Here is a 20,067-nt window from a genome sequence, read left to right as displayed (position 1 = left end):
GAATATCGTAACTTACAAAACTAGGAAAATATACGTAACTTGCGAGACTAGCAAAATATACGTAAATTTCGGGATATGAATTTTTCTTTATGACTCGTTATCAAACTTGTGTAATTGCGAGATCATGAAAAATGAAGGAAGAGCTTAGCCTTAACATACCTTTGTTGGATTTCTTTAGTAACCACAACGACAACCCTTCCAACACACGTTAATCTACGAGAGACGACAATAACGTAACAACAATGGATTAGCGGCAATCTTGTAGAAGGACGTTGATGATGGAGTGTACTTTTGTTTCCCTCTTTTAAACTTCCTTCCCTTTTACATTACTACGAGCTGACTTTGATCCGCTAACAACCATAGGGAATCGGTATTAGAAACGTAAAATTGACGGGAGAATGAAGTAGAGAAAGCATAATCCTTGCTTACCTTAAATAGAAAAACGTGTCTGCCCTTAATATCATGTTGTTCATCTTGCCATTGTACATTAAGTTGCTGCTCCTTTAGCAAACGATGCTATAGTAGCTTAGCAATAAAGACCTTCACTACAAGAAAAGAGGCCTATTGTGGCGACAAAAGTCGTCACTGAAAGTGCAAAAGTTGCCACAAAAGACCATCAGTGGTGAGCCTATAGTCGTTGGCTATAGTGAGTGGCTGATACTCAATCGTCGCGGCTAAATTGGTCGACACAAAAGATATGCTTTCAGTGTCAACATTAATTGCCACAAAAGTTAACTAAGATTGACACAAAATACACCTTCAAGAGACGTTAGTCGCCACTGAATAGTCTTCTTTGGTGGCGAATCATTGTTGCCACAAAAGGTTTATCTTTAGTGACAACATTAGTCGCCCCAAATTTCTCGCCTTTTTGTGTCAACTTTTATCGTCACTAATATTCACTTACTTTTTGTGGCAACAGGGGATTGCTACCAAAACTAACCTTTTTGTGATGGCGAAATATTGCTACAATACTATTATTTTCGTGACAACAATAGTCGCTAAAATAAAAATTTCCTGTTTTAAAAAAATATTTATATAAAACTATAATAGATTCATACTAGTAGTCGAACAATAATAAAACAACCTATTTATAGTGGTAACAAAACATTTCACGAAATAGAATTGTATATAATCTTTTCATTGGTAAAAGTGTAAACAATCTAAAGTATCATTGTCATTGCACGTCCTCAATAAAAAGAATAAAATTTCTTTAAAATACTCCAAAAACTTCAAACTACTCTAATGTTTGTAAACTGCTCTACTGCAACTTCATTTCTTCATTGTTGAAGTTCTTTGCTCCTATCATTGTAAAAAAATATATAATAAACAAAATTAGCAGATGCACTGTAACGACCGACCGGTCGTTTCGAGTTTTTGCACTTTGATCGTCAGTTCTCGGGCATGATTTGCCCCGTGTTATGTATTGTGACTAATGTAGACCGTTGGTTTTGGTTTTCAGGAAAAATTTGGAATGAATTTGAAAGAACAGTTTCAGTTGAAAGCTTTGAATTTGAAAGGTTTGACCAAGAGTTGACTTATTTGTATATGAGCTCGGATTGGAGTTTTTATGATTTGGTTAGCTTCGTTAGGTGATTTGTGACTTAGGAGCGTGATCGGAATTGGTTTTGGAGGTCCGGTGTAGAATTAGGCTTGAATTGGCGAAATTAGTATTTTGTCGAATTCCGGTTGATAGGTGAGATTTTGATCCGAGGGTCGGAAAGGAATTCCGAGAGTTGCTGTAGCTTCGTTATGTGATTTGAGATGTGTGTGCAAAATTTCAGGTTATTCGGACATCGTTTGGTTGGGTTTTTGATCGAAAGTGTATTTCGGAAGTTTTAGAAGAACATAGGCTTGAATCCGATGTAATTTGATAGTTTTGGTGTTGTTTGAGGTGTTTTTATGATTGGAATAAGTTTGAATGATGTTATAGGGTGTGTTGGTGCTTTTGGTTGAGGTCCCGGGGACCTTGGGTGAGTTTCGGGTGGTCAATCGGGCCATTTTCTAAGCTGAAGTGTTGCAAAAATTGTTCATCAACTGTTGCAGAAGAATTGGCCTTCGCGTTCGCGAGGGGCTAGTCGCGATCGCGTAGAAGGAATGTGGGAGGCCAGGAATTTGACCTTCGTGTTCGCATAAGGCGCCACGCGTTCGCGAGGGGTAAAGAGGTCCGTGCTTCGCGTTCGCGGGAGAAGGTCTGCGTTCGCGTATAAGAAATTAGGTCCCAGGGCAGTTGCCCTTCGCGTTCGCATGAAGGTAGTCGCGTTCGCGTAGAGTAGGGGTCCAGAGCTTCGCGTTCGCGTGAGGGTAACCGCGTTCGCGAAGGGTATTTTTGTCAGAAGCAATTTTGTGCATCGCGAACGCGAGAAGGGCCTCGCATTCGCATAGAGGAAATTATCACTGGACAGAAGGGTTTTAATAAATATTTCATCCGCGAGCTAAGCCCTATTTTCACCATTTTTGAGCATCCTTGAGAGCTTTTGGACGGGAATTGAAGAGGATTTCGACTGAGGTTGATTGGAGATAAGCCCTATGAACAAAAAATACGATTTTATTGTGAAATTGACCTTGAAATCCATGGACACTTAGCAAAAAGGAGAAGAACTAGGGCTTGAGTTTTAATATTTCAAATTGGGATTTGAGGGGTCATTTGGACTCCGATTTTGGGAATCTTTATATGTATAGACTCGTGGCGAGATAAGGAGTCCGTTGATGTTAAATTTTCTGATTTTCGAGAAGTGGGCCCGGGGCTCGAGTTTTGCTAATTTCGAGATTTTCGATATTTTTCGATTGTTTTCGATTGGGTATTGTTCCATTGGCATATTCTGACGTATTCGTTGTGGTTTTGGTCAGATTCGACGCGCGAGGAGGTCGATTTGAGAGGCAAGGGCATAGCGAGCTAGGATTTTGGCCGACTTGAGGTGAGTAATGATTGTAAATGATATTTTGAGGGTTTGAAACCCCGTATTTGCACATCGTAGTGCTATATTGAGGTGACTTGCACGTCGGGTAGCGAGCGTGGGGTAGAGCACCATTGGGGATTGTGACTTGGTCCGTCCCGGTAGATGAATATACTGCGTATTTGCTTGAAATTCACTTATTATCATTTTAATTTAGCGGATTGCTATACTTGGGCTTCGTGCCAATTGATTGAATCCTTCAAGGATTGTTATTACTGGTTTCTTACCATTTTTACATATCATTGAACTTAGTCCTGGTATTTAATACTGTTTTGTAAACTCAACCACTTTTTCTTAAACTTGAAACTTAATTAATATTTTTAATGAAGTTTGGGCTGAATATTTCTATATGATTGTGCCCGAGGGGCTTATCTGATTTTGGACTGAGCATGGGATCGGGGTGCACGCCACAACGGTATGATATTGATATTTATATGAGGCCGAGGGCCTAGTTGATGCCACGAGATGGCTTATTATTGCGCATGGGCCGTAAGGGGCCCTTCCCGGAGTCTGCACACCCCCAGTGAGCGCTGTCGACGATAAACGGATCGGGCTGCACGCCGCAGCGATATGTGGAGCGAGCTGCACGCCGCAGCGGTACTAGTACTGTTCTGTGTGTTTACTTTATTTTATTTGCTTATCTTACCTGTTGTTGTGCTACTTCATGAGATATCTACCGGATTGCCTGACATTAATTGTTAATTGAGTGGTGTGCCCGAGGGGCGGACTTCTGTGCTTATTTGCACTATTTGAATTGCATTTGTTTGCATACTGTTGAAAAAGTCATTTCCAAAAGAGATTTCAAACTGAGCTAAGATATTTCTATAGATTTCACAGCTTCACTATTTTTCTCAAAAGGTTTTACACTACTTCTATATAGCATGATGATTTGCCATACGTGATTTCTTACCGCTCAGTTGTTATTTACCTTTATTACTCACTGAGTTGGAGTACTCACTATACTCCCTGCACCTCGTGTGCAGATGCAGGTATCTATTCACCCTGTAGCGGGTTTTGGCCGATCAAAGGCGGAGTATATGAGTTAAAGAGGTGACTGCCAGCGTTCGCAGCACCATTTTCCTCTCTTTTGTTCATTATTCTGGTTTTGTATACTTTAGACCTTGGAGTGGATTTACATTCTGATAGATACTCGTGACTTGTGACACCCCGGTTTGGGCTGTGTGGGGTTGTAATTCCGTTAATTAATTTTATTAAGTCATATTTTGACTGTTATTCATGTTTAAATTATTTTTGAAAAGACGAGTTCGGTTAGTTGGCTGGCCTCGTCTTCACGAGAGGCGCCATCACGACCAGTGCAGGGTTTGGTCGTGACATGCACGTACTAAAGGAAATATCTCTACAAGTAGCAACAACACGAAAGAATGAAAAAGAAAAAGCTGAACTTAGATCAAACTTCAGTTTGAGCCTTCAGTATGCCAGCTAATATAACCAATCTCATTCAGGAGGAAACAGATTCCGCTCTCAAATTTTCTCCTATGAGTTGCTGTGCATTGTGGAATTATATTGGAAACAAACATAAATTACACATAGCATCAGAGGCAGGAGGGATTGGCGGATTGCAAATAGATCCACCTTAAACACCATAAGCGAATCAACTAATAAACATGCTAGTGAAACTGTGGAAGGGGTTAGTTCTGCCAGTTAAAAGTGGAGGTTTTGTTTCAGGGAATGCAAAGAAAAATTTATGTCACATACAATCCTTGTGGTCTATGGAAATGTTAGGTGATAGTTTACAACGACTAAGGAGCTCACAAAGAGGTTTATACTATAAGTATATATAGCTGATATGCTAATCTAACCACTCATGCATAATGTCGTCTGGAATAGCAACCGCCTCTTCTAAAATTTCAGAACCCTCCTCCAGAATATCCCAAAAAGCATGTGCATTTCCAACTAGGAGCATGGAGTTAGCTGTAACTAGTATCGGCAAAATTAACTAAATGTTCAAAATTAACTTAAGAGATCCTGGTTCGGTTCTGTTCAAGAGTTAGGCAAAGATAAACAATCAATACTCAATTTATAAGAGCAGCTAAAACCACTTTTGGAAGCTAAAATAGCTTCATGGCTAAGAACATTTCTTGACAATATCAATCTTAAACAATAACCAAATGTTAGCAGAGGATTTAAAGACAATAGATTAATGTATAGCTTATCAACAATGAGAATTCTTATACACGGATAATAAGTTCTTTACAATTGAACCATTATTGAATGAAAATCCTCAAGTCATGCAACCTAACTGTTAGAAAGCAAGCATGACTTAAACTGTCACGACCCCAAACCCGGTCGTGATGGCGCCCAACACTAATGCTAGGCAAGCCCGACCATTTACTCTCTCAACCCGAGCACAAAGCTCAAAACCAATTAATCAGATACTAAAATTCAAATATTAATACTCATAGTTGAAATACTCAATTAAAACAATACGAAATACTGACATAAACTGTAACTCCCAAAGACCTGGGGTCATGAGTCTAGAGCCTCTAACTAATACAGAGTCAAGAATCCTCGAAATAAGTATGTTCTAAAGTACGGAAATAATAAAGGGATAAGGGAGGAGTCGGGTCCTGCGGACGTCATAGCAGCTACCTCGACCACTCCTGGAACTCTGGAAACCAGCGGCTAGCTCAACTAAGCTCCTGAAGTACCTGAATCTGCACACAAGGTGCAGGGAGTAGGGGGTGAGTACTACCAACTCAGTGAGTAATAAGCATATAAAATGTCTGAAGATAAGAAATCCACGAAATGCCACAAAGTAAAGCTAAAACTAACAGTCCAACACCTAACTACGAACCAACAGCAAAACAACTTCAAATATATCAGTCAAGTGTAATGTAAGGATGCAATGCAATGCACATGACCGCTACGGCACGTAGCCCGATCCATTTAACGTCGACGGCTCTCACTGGGGGTGTGTACAGACTCCGGAGGGGCTCCTTCAGCCCAAGCGCAATATAATCATACCATTCGCTGCGGCGTGCAGCCCGATCCATACTCAGTCCACAACATGCATATGAGTCACGTAACAGATTCAATTAATTTCCCAATTTCCAATTTATTAAGAAGAATATACTTTAGATATTTAACTTCAGGAAAAGTGACTTAGCATTTCATAACAGTGATTAAACACAGGACTGAGATCAATGATTATACAAAGCATGCTATCACAATGACATTCATCCTCTAAGGATGCTACAGATCGGCACAAGGCCCCAAACACGGCAATAAGCCCAGATATATTCAATACAGGGTGCGTATCAGTTGCCAATATAGAAACATTCTTGTTCGGGATTAAGTCTCAATCCCCAGTCATAACTAATCCCGCACCTGCCATGGGGTGCGAGTCACGCCCTACAATAGCGTCACAATGTGATAAGCCGGGGTTTCAAACCCTCAGGCCATCATATACACCAACTACTCACCTCTAACCAGCCGTAGAATGGTCAGCAATGCCTTTTCCTTTCATATCAACCTCCTCGCGCGTCGAATCTAGTCAAAATCACAACGAATACATAATATGGGTTAAAGAAACATANGGCTCGGTATATATCTTACCATCTGATCGAGGTTGCCCAATAGGGGCCTGCCCATTGATTATAGCTCGATGGTAATGAAAATACTATAATACTGTATATATAGGCTCTCTGCTCTCTTGACTGGAATAAGTACCTAACTTATGTTGTACGACCCTCCAGAACTGCGATGTAAACTGCATACCCTGGTCAGAGATGATGGATACCGACACGCCATGAAGCCTGAAAATCTCACGAATATAAACCCAAGCTAGCTGCTCGGACGAATAAGTAGTCATCACTAGAATGAAATAAGCTGACTTGGTCAACCTATCCACAATCATCCAAACTGCATCGAACTTCCTCTGAGTCCATGGGAGCCCAACAACAAAATCCATAATGATCCGCTCCCATTTCCACTCTGGAATCTCTAACTTCTGAAGCAATCCACCTGGTCACTGATTCTCATACTTCACCTGCTGACAATTTTGGCACCAAGCTACATACTCCACTATACCCTTCTTCATTCTCCTCCACCAATAATGGTGCCTCTGGTCCTGATACATCTTCGTGGCACCTGGATGAATGGAGTATCGCGAATTGTGAGCCTCTTAGAGAATCAACTCACGCAACTCATCTACATTAGGCACACATAGCGTGCCATGCATTCTCAATGCACTGTCGTCTCCAATAGTGACCACCTTGGCGTCACCGCGCTAAACCGTATCCTTAAGGACAAACAGATGGGGGTCATCATACTAACACTCCTGATACGATCGTAAAGAGAAGAGTGAGAACCACACAAGCCAAAACCCGACTCAGCTCAGAAACATCCAATCTAACAAGTTGGTTGGCCAGGGCCTGAACATCCAATGCTAATGGCCTCTCTGCTGCTCGTAGATATGCTAGACTGCCCAAACTCTCCGCCCTACGACTCAAGGCATCGGACACCACATTGGCCTTCCCGGGATGGTATAGAATAGTGATATCATAGTCCTTAATCAGCCCTAACCACCTCCGCTGACACAAGTTAAGATCCTTCTATTTGAGCAGATACTGCATACTCCGATGATCGGTGTAGATCTCAGAAGGGACACCGTACAAATACTGCCGCCAAATCTTCAAGGCATGAACAATAAATGCTAACTCGAGGTCGTGGACATGATAGTTCTTCTCATGCACCTTCAGCTGTCTAGACGCATGGGCAATCACCCTGCCGTCCTGCATCAACACCACGCCAAGACCAATACGCGACGCATCACAATATACAGTATAAGACCCTGAACCTGTTGGCAATACCAATATTGGGGATATAGTCAAAGCAATCTTGAGCTTTTGAAAGCTCTCCTCACACTCCTCTATCCACCTGAACGGAGCACCCTTCTGGGTCATCTGGGTCATAGGTGCCGCAATAAATGAGAAACCCTCAACAAATCGATGGTAATACCCCGCCAAACCAAGAAAACTTCGATTCTCCGTAGCTGAGGACGGTTTGGGCCAACTCTGTACTACGTCAATCTTCTTCGGATCTACCTTGATCCCCTCACTCGACACTACATGACCCAAAAATGCCACTGAATCTAGCTAGAATTCACATTGTGAAAATTTCATATATAACTTCTTTTCTCTCAAGGTCTTGAGCACAGTCCTCAGGTGTTGCTCATGATCCTCCCGACTCTGGGAGTACACCAAAATGTCGTCAATAAACACAAATGAAGAATGAGTCAAGATAGGGCCTAAATACATTGTGCATCAAGTGCATGAATGTTGCTAGGGCGTTGGTCAGCCCAAATGACATCACAAGGAACTCGTAGTGACCATACCGAGTCCTGAAGGCGGACTTCGGGATATTTGGCTCCCGAATCTTCAACTGATGATAGCATGAATGCAAGTCAATCTTGGAGAACACTTTGCACCCTGTAACTGATCAAATAGGTCATCTATACGTGCCAATGGATACCTTTTCTTCACTATAACCTTGTTCAACTGGCAACAATCAATACACAAACGCATAGAACCATCTTTCTTCTTCACAAACAAGACTGAGGCACCCCAAGGCAACACACTGGTCCGAATGAAGCCCTTATCAAGCAACTCCTGTAACTGCTCTTTTAACTCCTTCAACTCAGGTGGAGCCATGCAATATAGAAGAACAGAGATAGGGTGAGAGCCCGGTAACAAATCAATACCAAAGTCGATATCCCTGTCGGGCGGCATACCCGAAAGATCCGCCAGAAAAACATCTGGATAATCCCTCACTACCGAAACTGACTCCACGGTAGGAATATCAACGCTGACAAATCTCACATAAGCTAGATACGCATCACAACCTTTCTCAACCATCCGCTGAGCCTTTAGAAATGAAATAACTCTGCTAGGAGTATAATCTAAGGTACCTCTCCACTTTAACCGTGGTAATCCTGGCATAGCCAGCGTCATGATCTTGGCGCGACAATCAAGAATAGCATGATAGGGCGACAACTAGTCCATGCCCAAAATAATATCAAAGTCTACCATACTGAGCAATAATAGATCGGCTCTGGTCTTAAAACCACTAAGAACAACGAAACACGACCGATACACACGATCAACAATAATAGAATCTCTCACAGGTGTACACACATAGACTGGAGAACTCAAAGAATCACGGGATACACCCAAATACGGAGAAAAATAAGAAGACACATATGAATAAGTGGAGCCTGGATCAAATAAGACCGATGCATCTCTATGACAGACCGGAACAATACTTGTAATGATAGAGTCGGATGCAACTTCCTCCATCCAAGTAGGAAGAGCATAATATCTAGCTTGGCCTCCCCCTCTAGGGCGACCTATACCTGCCCGACCTCCACCTCGAGCTGGCTAAGTAGGTGGAGTGGTAGTTGGTGCTGTAACCATAGCCTGAGGAACTAGTGGAGCACGCGGAGCCTGAGTAGTCTATGGAGGTGCACCCCTCCTAAGTCTAGGACAATCCCTCATCATATGCCGAGTGTCATCATACTCAAAACAAGCTCTTGGAGGATGTGGGTGTTGTGGTTGGCTCGGGCCAGATCGGGTGGACTAACTGCTGAAAGCACCCCGTGCAGGAGGTGCACCAGACAATGGAGGTGTATAATAGGCAACTGGGTCCTAGGAGTGGCCGGAATACCACTAGCGGCTGGAAGTGCTGAATGAACAGGGCGACTCACATAGCCCCAACCCTGACGAGCTGCAATTGGGGCACGAGTACCGCTATAAGTGCCAGACTCTCGAGACCTCTTAGCCTCTCTTTCCTCCCTCTCCCGAGTCAGCATACCCTCCAGTCTCCTAGCAATCCCCGCTACTTGCTAGTATGCAATGTCCATCTCCAACTCTTGGGCCATGCTAAATCTGATGTTGGGGTTGAGCCCCGTGATATATCGACGGACTCGCTCTCGAACAATAGCAACCAAGACTAGTGCATGCCTAGCCAAATCACTGAACCGAACCGCATACTCTGATACGCTCATAGAACCCTAGAGCAATTGCTCAAACTCTACGCGCCATGCATCTTTGAGACTCTTGAGAACATACTCTCTCAAGAACATGTCTAAGAACTGAGTCCAAGTGAGTGAAGCTGCCTTGGCTGGAATACCCAACTCATATGCTTGCCACCACTGATAGGTCGCTCCCCTAAGCTGGAACGCAGTGAAACCAACCCCACTAGACTCCGCAATACCCATAGTACGGAGCATATGGTGTCACTCCTTAAGAATATCCTGTGCATCCGTTGACGCTAAGCCACTAAAAGTAGGAGGGTAGTACTTCTTATACCTCTCGAGCCTGAGCTGCTCCCCCTCAGAAACTGCAGCCCTAACCTCGGGCTGAACTGGGGCTACCGGTTGTACTGGTATGACCTTTGGAACCTGGTCGACCTGAACCCGCTGCTCTGGGGTACGGGCGGCGGGAGTCTATGCTCCCCCCCCCCCCCCCCGCCTGAGATGTGGCAGGAGCAAGTGGGATCAACCCTGCTGAGCTAAAGTGCCGAACATGCTCAAAAATTGGAAGAGAGTCTCTTGAAGAGCTGGTGCAGTAACAGGCATCTCTGGTGCCTGTGCTCCAACTAGAGCTACCGGTGGCTCCTCTGTAATAGCTCGTGGGGGTGCTCTGGTTGTACCACGTGGACCTCCTCGGCCTCTACCCCGCCCCCGGCCTCTCGCGGCTCTAGCACGGGGCACAGGTGCCTGGTCATCTAATCCGGTTGTACGTGTCCTCATCATCTGTGAGAGAATAGAAAGACAGAAGTTTAGAATCTTGAAGTCAACAATTTTGCACGACAAGGAATCAAAGAAGTGAAATTTTTCCTAACAGTTCCATAGCCTCCCAAAGATAACTACAGACGTTTTCTTACCGATCCACGAGACTCTACTAAACCTGTTTGTGACTAATAACACCTATGAACCTAGAGCTCTGATACCAACTTATCACGACCCAAATTTCCCTCCGTAAGATATCGTGACGGCACCTAGTCTCTAAGACTAGGTAAGCCTAACAAATATGCGGAACAACTAAAATATAAGCTAAACTCAAAACATCAACGACTGTAATAAATAAAATCTGCAACTCAGAGTACAAATAACTCCCAAAAACCCGGTAGATATAAGTCACAAGCTTTAAAGAGAAGTACTAAATATCTCTATACATTAGAGTCTAATGAGGATAAGGGAAACAACATAATAAAGATAGAGGGGGACTACGAGGTATGCGGATGCTGGCACCTTGAAGTCTCCCTATACGTCCTAGCTCACGGATATCTGGTCTGGTAGAAAGTACCTGGATCTTCACAAAAAGTTGTGTAGAAGCATAGTATGAGTACACCACAACGTACCCAGTAAGTGACAAGCCTACCTCGCTAGAGTAGTGACGAGCTCAGGTCAGGGACGTACTGAAATATAAGAAATAAGGCAGAAGACAAAAATGATACAATAGAATGGTATGGAACCCGAGAATCAAAGAAGACAAATATAACAGATAAGGAAGCAAGAATCTTACATAAGGAACAACAACAAAAACAAACAATACAGCAACTAGAAGAAACAACAACCGCACGGCAGAAACTTCGTGCCACAATAACAATCCGTACGGTAGAAATCTCGTGCCACAATAAACAATATGCACGGCGAAAACCTCGTGCCACAATAACAATCCGCACGGCAAAAGCATCGTAACACAATAAAAAATCTGCACGACAAAAAACCTCGTGCCACAATAAAAATCCGCACGGTAGAAACCTCGTGCCACAATAACAATCCGCATGGCAAAACCCTCGTGCCACAACCAAATAATCACCTCAACAATAACCACGGAAACCAAAACATAACAACCTACAATGATATTCCAAGGATGGCAATTTCGGGTCAGGAATCACACAGTTAAATGATGAATATCAAATCTAGAAAGCAGGTAATTCAACTAAGCATGTAGCAAAAATTTGCAAATAAGAGATAAGATAGGTAGGCATGTGAAATTAGGCTAAATACGATGACCACATGTGCTAAAATAACTTAGCTAAGGAAAAAAAATGAAACTACTTAGCGAAAACCAAAATTTCAACATTTAACCCGTGTACGCACTTGTCACCTTGCGTACAAGGCACTCACGTATCACAAATTATTACAACACTACCAAATCCTAAGGGGAGTTCTCCCACACAAGGTTAGACAATTCACTTACCTCAAACCTCACTCAATGATCAATAAGAACGCCTTTCCCTCTACTTTCCGACTCCGAACGTCTCAAATCTAGCCAAAATCAATTACATACTATAAATATAACTATATGAAACTAATCTAATTAATAAAATTATGATTCTAGCAAATAATTAGAAAATTGTCCCAAAAAATCAACCCGGGCCCGCGTCTCGGAATCTGACCAAAATTACAAAAACCGAACACCCATTCGATATCGAGTCCAACCATATAAGAATTATCCAAATCCGACCTCATTTGGCCTTGCAAAACCCAAGAATTCGGTCTAAGAACTTTAGACCTTTTCCCCCCAAATCTCTCAACCCAAATCCCTAATTAAATGAAGAAATTAGTGATAGATTAGTGAGAATTAACCAAAATTGAGTCAAGAATCCTTACCCAAATATTTTCTCTTAAAAAAACTCCAAAATCTCGCCTCAATCCGAGCTCTCAAAGTCCCAAATGGAAAATGAGAGCAAACCCTCGATTTTGAAAATTAATACTGTTGCCTAGATATTTGTTCTTTGCGAACATGGAATCTGCCTCGCGTTCGCGAAGCGCAAATGCTTCAGGTCTAATATTCCCCTTATGCGAACGTGAGTGCCCACTCGCGAACGTGATGACCACTGATCCCCAGGCCTCCACGAATGCGGAGCCTCACTCGCGAACGCGTAGGCCTAGCGTGAGGTCCACTAAAGTCTGCCACTCTTCTTCGCGAACGCTTGGGCTCATTCGCGAACGTGAAGAGCATTACTCACCTGCCTCCCAGGTACCCCTTCGCGAAGGAAAAAATTACAGCAAAACTCAACTCCTCTACGCGAATGGAGGAGCACCTTCACGAACGCGTAGAAGGACGCCAGAAGCACTAGATTTCAGCAGTCCTAATGTTCCGAAATGCACCGAACATGGTCCGAATCACCCCAGAGGCCCCCGGGACCTCAACCAGTTATACCAACAAGTCCTAAAACATCACACGAACTTAGTCGAGCCTTCAATTCACATAAAAAACGCTAAAACCATGAATCACATCCCAATTCAAGCTTAAAGAACTTATAAACTTCTAACTTCCACATCCGATGCCGAAACCTACCAAATCAAGTCCGATTGACCTCAAATTTTGCACACAAGTCACATTCGACATTATGGACCTACTCCAACTTTCGAAATGGAAATCTGACACCGATATCAAAAAGTCCACTCTCGATCAAACTTCCCAAAATTCCACCAATATCCAACTTTCGCCAATTAACGCCGAAATGACCTACGGATCTCCAAATCAACATCCGGACACGCTCCTAAGACCAAAATTACCATATGGAGCTATTGAAATCGACGAAACTTCATTTTGGAGTGGTCTTCACACAAGTCAACCTACAATCAACTCTTACAACTTAAACTTCAAATTTAGGGACTATGTGTCCCATTCCACTCCGAAACTCTCCCAAACACGACTCCAAGTACCCCAGCAAGTCAAGTAATCACAAAATAAAATAGAGGAAATAATAAATAGGGGATCGGGGCTAATGCTCTCAAAACGAACGGTCGGGTCGTTACATTCATAAAGGGGACACTATCAAGGTTAAAAATCAACAAAGTTGGTTCCTTGAAATATTGGTTGCATAGTATGAGATGGTTGAATTTCACAAAGCTTGAAAAGTTGGTGCTGAAAGATGTATGATCCAATATGATTTTAATATTACAAATATGTGCTTTTGTGATGTATTGCAACCTCAAAATCATTAGCTTTCTTAGACAAATAAAGAGGTGTGCCATATAAAGTGTGACGACGATTAACTTCATTTCTTCTATTTGGCAGGGTGCTTTTGGGAAAGGTGCAGTCATTGATTTCGATTTTGGCGACATTCGCACTTCTCAGCAGGGGTGAGAATTCTTTTGCCATTTGACATAGAGTAGAGCTTACCATAAAACTTTACAATAGTACTCATCATATGTCGTGTTGAATTTTTAAGAGTATTATAATCATACCACATCGAGAGACTAGAAAGAAAATAATAACTATATGTCTATACTCGAAACTTAGCAGCACAAAAATACATTAGGCCTTTCTTGCATGGATATAGAAGTTCGAAACAAGCAACCATATTTATGAAGCAAGAATCTATAGCCTGGTAAATTAAATTAAAGTTTTCAGGTTGATTGTCAACTCTATCTCTTTTATATTATTCCTCAATACCAAATGCTTTAGGGCAGACATTGGCAAAGTTTTTGCAGCTTTTTATTTGAAGAAGAGATCTGTTTTTAAATTAATCTTCTTCAAGAAGGCAGTTGCAATTTTATTTTTATTTTTTAATGATTGAGAAAACTTCCTCAATATAGTTCAGCAAATCTATAAATGAAAGTTAAAACTGATAGCACATCGCTTTAACTAAGCAACAACACCAAAAAAAAGAAAGAAGCAATAAGAAGAACTGCAGTAGAAAGATTACTGTAGTTGTCTCCACTGTAGACCTTTAACTTATGAAATGTACTCAAATTATGCAAGGATTAACTTCCTCCAAAATGCATTACTTCTCGAGTGTGTATCCAACAACCTAAGGCATTGAGCGCTTGCTCACTTGACATCTATTGATTGTAGTTCTAAGACATATTGGTTTTCCATTAGACATGCATACATACAGTTCAGAGTTCATCATATTACATGTGAATGCATGCATGTTGGAAAATGCACTTTTTATGGAGAAGCAACACATTGAGTGACCGAAATATTATAAAATTGTGATTGAGAACATACATTAATAGGAATCAAAGTTTTTATAATGTTGCAGTTGACGATGGATCAGGGAAGGCTGTAAATAGTGATTGAGAATATGTATTCACAAATCACAGGCATTAGAATGTATTATAATGTTGTAGTTGACAATGGATCAAGAGAGGTTGAAGGAATTTTCCAAACTGGGTTAAGGTTCTATCCAAGCAGATTATAACCGACAAAGCTAGAAGAAAATAATAAGAATCGACATATATCACTTATTTCATAGTGTTTCTCTACATAAGTTGCCAACATTTCGGATACTCACAGATCTCTTCAAGCATCAGCATCAAAATTCACAATCAAACAATGATTGAATAGATGACTAACTTTCAGGGAGTCCAGATGCGTCAAGTAGAAAAGCCTCAGGTTGTAAATTAATTATTGAAGATAGTGTCCCTGAGATATTCTAAATCTTGATTTTATCCAGTGTTATTATTTACTGTTGATACCTTTCTACTAGAAGTTCAGAGTTCAGACCATTTCATCAATATAGAAGTTCATTCTTCATCTAGCGTTATCGGTGAAATTCCTTTTCTGTTTGGCTGGTAGGTTCATTGAAACATTAAATCTTACTAGCGGTATGGACTATTAGCATACTCTAAGAAGGCGCACTTCATGTTGAAGTGAGTGATTATTGGATAATGGAAGGAAGAATTACTAGCATGTTTCTCTCCTAAACATGCTAGTAAAGTTCATGTGAAAGACTAGCATTATTAAAGCAAGCTCTATTCGAAAATATCTTCACTTGAATTTTAATCAATTATTTTCCATGCCAATTAAACTTACAAGAAAGTTTCTTCTTTAAACCCCAAAAGAGGGAGTGTATCTTGAGAAACCCCCTATATGAAGAGCTTAGTTTTAAAAAATTTAACCTTACTATATCGATCTCAGCGGCACTAAATAATATGAACTATTGCACGACCTAGAATGCGAACATAATTTAATTTTGTCTAGTTCACTTACTAGATAGAAATCATATTCATCGAATATAATTCACATCTAAGATGTCTTGACGATGAAATGGTAGACACAAGAAACTTCAAATCTTGTGCTAAAGAGCGTGGCGACTCTAGTTCTCTAGGTAGATAGGAGTTAATCAGTAATAGGAATTAAGGCAACTGTAACATTTATAGCTACAAACAGTATGTTGCTATTTTACCGTTTAGAGACCAATAATAAGGGACTAAATTTTCTCCACATCAGTTTTGTTCTTCATTCCAGTCAAGTAGCTATATTAAAAAAAACATCTATACGCTCCTTTGAATCAATAGAGTTGAGGAATAGCTTTCTGTATACTTCATTAGTTCATGAAGAAATACAAATATTGACTATTTATTTTAGATAGATTTATAATTCGGTAAGTATATAAACATACATGTTAACGTATATTGAACCATAAGAAAATATACATTTAGGGGCACTGTCTACGAAGAAGTATGTGAGATGTGGCCAAATAATATTATGTCTTGAGTTATTCTAACTTCAAATGAATGGAAGTAATTCATTGTATACTTAGGTCCCGTTTGTCCATAATATTTTTTTTCCTTTTTTTCAAAAAAAAAAATTAAAAATGTGTCTGTCCATGAAATTTTGCAAGTTTTTCAAAATTTTTCGAAGATGAGTTTTTTAAAAACCACTTTTTCAAATTTTCAAAATAACTTTTTTCCCCACTCACAAAATTGCAACATTTTTTCAAGTGAAATCCATGTCCAAACATAATTTCAAATTCCAAATACGATATTTCAACTTAACTCTAAATATTACTTTTTTTTTTCATAAACTATGCCTACTTAATTTCTATCTTATAGCACGTCAAGTTTATAGTTGTGAAATATGTATTACGGTTAAAATTTATAGTATTTTTTACATAAATTTTGTATTAATTTACATGAGACCATATGCTTAGTCAAGTCCAACTGGAACTCCTCATATATGTAAGAGTTAACTTACACTATAATATGTAATCATTCTTCACACTTAAAAAGGTAAGCAATTTTGTGTTAGCATCCAAGTTGTAGAGCTTCAGTTTTCCCAATATGCCAATCTCCTTTAGTACTCTGCATACAATATAGGAAAAAAAGCTATTGAGTCAATAATTCAATAAATAATTAGATACAATCAAGGGGAGTTAACGTATAATAAATATACATAAAATAAAAAAATTATCTAGCAAAATAGTATAATTTTCCGGCGAAGGGATGTCGCTTGACGCCGCTTGTTTCAATGTAGCACCGCCACTGCTTACGCTACAAAACAAGTTGCACTGGGAGTTCGTCGAATTCAAATCTCTCATTTTAATGTCATACATCTAGCAGTACTGAACTATGTTGCTCGGACTCTCCGAAAATGTGGCCAGATACGTGTCGGATCTTCCAAAAGTAGTACATTTTTGAAGGATCCGACACGGGTGCGGCTACATTTTGGAGAGTCCGCACAACATAGGTACTGAATATGAAACTAAACTTTGTCATGGTAACATGTATTATATGAATAATTTCAAGAACTCATGTTATTTCTAATGAAAATTGTTACCTCATAATTAGATTAGGTCTTCCATTTCCTTGTTATTTGGAGGTAGAGACATCATCGACTTCCTCAGATTCAACCTTAATTTTGTTACATGCATTATCTTGATAATTAGGTAGAGAAGCAGGATCAAGTTCAAAATATTCATCCACCAAACATTCTCTTATATTTTGTGTCAATTTAAAGGAGGGAACTTTGTGAGAAAATCTGTATAATTCATTTGCTGCTATCACAAATGACTCACTTCCACAGTTTCTCCTTTTAAAAATGCTCATAAATCCACTGACTTTTTCCAGATAATGTACCTTTACACCAACATCATCAACAAAATCAGACAAAACCTCTACAATCTCATATTTAAACTGTCGACAGTCTCTGTAAACGGCCCAAATCTCCCCTTTCATAGGATATATCAGATAATAACCCTGCATTTCCCTTTTGCATTTCACTTGATGAGAGAATATATAACGATTCGAAACGTCGAGAGAACTCCCCATTCTAAATCTACCACAACTTATAACCTGTAAGTCATGATTTGTCCAATCAACAGCCTCTAACCAGACCATTTGTAACTTAAATGTAGGAGTAAATACCTGTTTTACTTGGGCATAAAGTCTAGGCATACCATCTAAATTGTCATAACATGCCCAAATTTGGTCGACATCAAAATTTCCTTCTTCTTTATCCTTATCAAAATCATGGAATTCTGCGCGAGGACAATGTACTTCTAGACTTATGACATCCTTATCGTTGTCTGTGTCTGATTTTGATCCATAGTCGACATTCCTATCAGAAAAACTTATTTGCTTGCCCGACATGATGTCTCTCTCGTGTATACTTTGGTTAAGATTTTGCTCCTCTTTACTGTATTCAGATGGTTTTTCTGCCTTAGACTTTTTCAAGGGATTCTCAGAACAATAAGGCCTGCTGCATCCTACATTGAACTCCATCATTGTTACTCTCTCTCTTTTCATAGTTTTGCTCAAGTCAAGTTCTTTTGGTTTCTGTTCACTGCAGCCTACATTATCTTGTTGCTTCAACTTGTCTTCTTTGATATCGCGCTCCTGAAATTGCTTCTCTTTCATACCAATCTCCTTAAGCCTTTTCTCAATCACATTCTCAAATTTTTGTTGCTCATATCTCACTTTGGCAAAAATACCTCGAATCAAATTCTCTTTCTCGTCCAATTTCTCCTCTCTGAGATGAACTTGTTTGACAGCCTCCTCTTGAACGACACTGAATTTGGCCTCTCTTAGTTTCAAGTCTTCAACATATTCTAAAATCTCGGTTTCTTTATCCTCAAGTTGTTTGCGCTTCCTGTTTAGTGATTCTCTTATTAATTCAAGTTCCTTTGAACTTTCATGTATTGATTCTTGAATAGAACACAGATGCTTCTCCCTTGATTCGAGCTCGGAAAAGCATTCTTGAAAACATGTTTGGCTCAAATCCAAGTGTTGTTCAAAATCTTTCCATTCTAACAACAATGTTAAAAGTGCTTTTCGTAGGCCACATTTCTTGGATTCAATCTCTTGTAAAGCATCAGAAATCCTATTCAACAGAACCATCTTTAATCTAATGAATTATCAAATGTACATAAACTCAAGCACTTCTTTTCTATAAAAATTTTGCTGTTACCATTTTGAGAGACTTGTAGAGTTGATGCTTGTGTTTAGTACTTGTGAAGTACTAATTCATCTTAGCCCTTCAATTACCTTTTTCATCCAATCAGATCAAACATCATATAAGAGCTGCATGTCAGTTCAGTTTCAAAACATTTTACAAGTACTCAACAATACATTCTTAACCTCTGTCCTTGTCATTTTCTCTAACCTCCTATATATTTCTTACCTTTTCTTGTCCCTTTAAGACCTTTTAATTTGTATATTCTTATAATTCAATCATATGAGCGATAAGGTTAAAATCCCACATACCAGCTAGCTACTGTGTAAACTAGATATAAGCTTTTGAATTCCCGAGATTATAATGTAGTGACAAAGTGGTTTCAAAATTTGCTTTATGTTGTATTACGTTCTAGTAATTTTTCTTGAATTCCCTTTCCGGACTAGAGAATAAAATATACTACTTAATTAGTTACCTTTTTTATGAAGAAAATATGCCAAAAATATAAGTATAGTTAGTTACTATCGTTTACATCAAATACAAATAATAATGAACCAGTAATGATTGCAAATCAGGTTTGTTTAAAACATTTTATTAGGAACAATAGTGATTATATTTTCTGTAGGTTAACTGTCTTCTTATATCGTACTTCTAATATAGTACGATTTTAGAGAAGCTGGTTGCTTGAGAAGTATACAACAAAACAAAGGCAATACTTGTTACCAGAATACTTTTTGCACGCTACATAATGCTCTGTCGTTTGGAACTCTGGAGTTGAATAAATTATCAGTTTACTTATATATAACAGCAAAATAAAACACTACAAATCAACTGTAGGTGCAGGAAGCAACATCCTCAGTTTAAATTCAAATGTCATTAAACATACACGTGCAATTACAAAAACTAACAACAACAACAACAACAACAATAGTAATAATAATAATAATAACAAT

The 20,067-nt window shown here is 39.7% G+C and overlaps 1 protein-coding gene across 1 annotated transcript; it reads right to left on the bottom strand.

Moving 5' to 3' along the window:
• Nucleotides 1–17,532: 17,532 nt before the first annotated feature.
• Nucleotides 17,533–19,059, bottom strand: LOC109239201. Its single transcript, XM_019405723.1, has one exon. The coding sequence runs from the start codon at nt 19,057–19,059 to the stop codon at nt 17,533–17,535; it is 1,527 nt and encodes a 508-aa protein (XP_019261268.1).
• Between the last annotated feature and the right edge of the window lie 1,008 nt (nt 19,060–20,067).

Source organism: Nicotiana attenuata, unplaced genomic scaffold, assembly GCF_001879085.1.
Source record: "Nicotiana attenuata strain UT unplaced genomic scaffold, NIATTr2, whole genome shotgun sequence".
NCBI lineage: Eukaryota > Viridiplantae > Streptophyta > Magnoliopsida > Solanales > Solanaceae > Nicotiana > Nicotiana attenuata.
The sequence above is the reverse complement of the archived record's forward strand: the minus strand, read 5'-3'. Positions and strand labels throughout refer to the sequence as shown.

Coding starts and splice junctions, on each gene's coding strand:
- LOC109239201 (XM_019405723.1), bottom strand. CDS start 19,059: ATGGTTCTGTTGAATAGGATTTCTGATGCTTTACAAGAGATTGAATCC.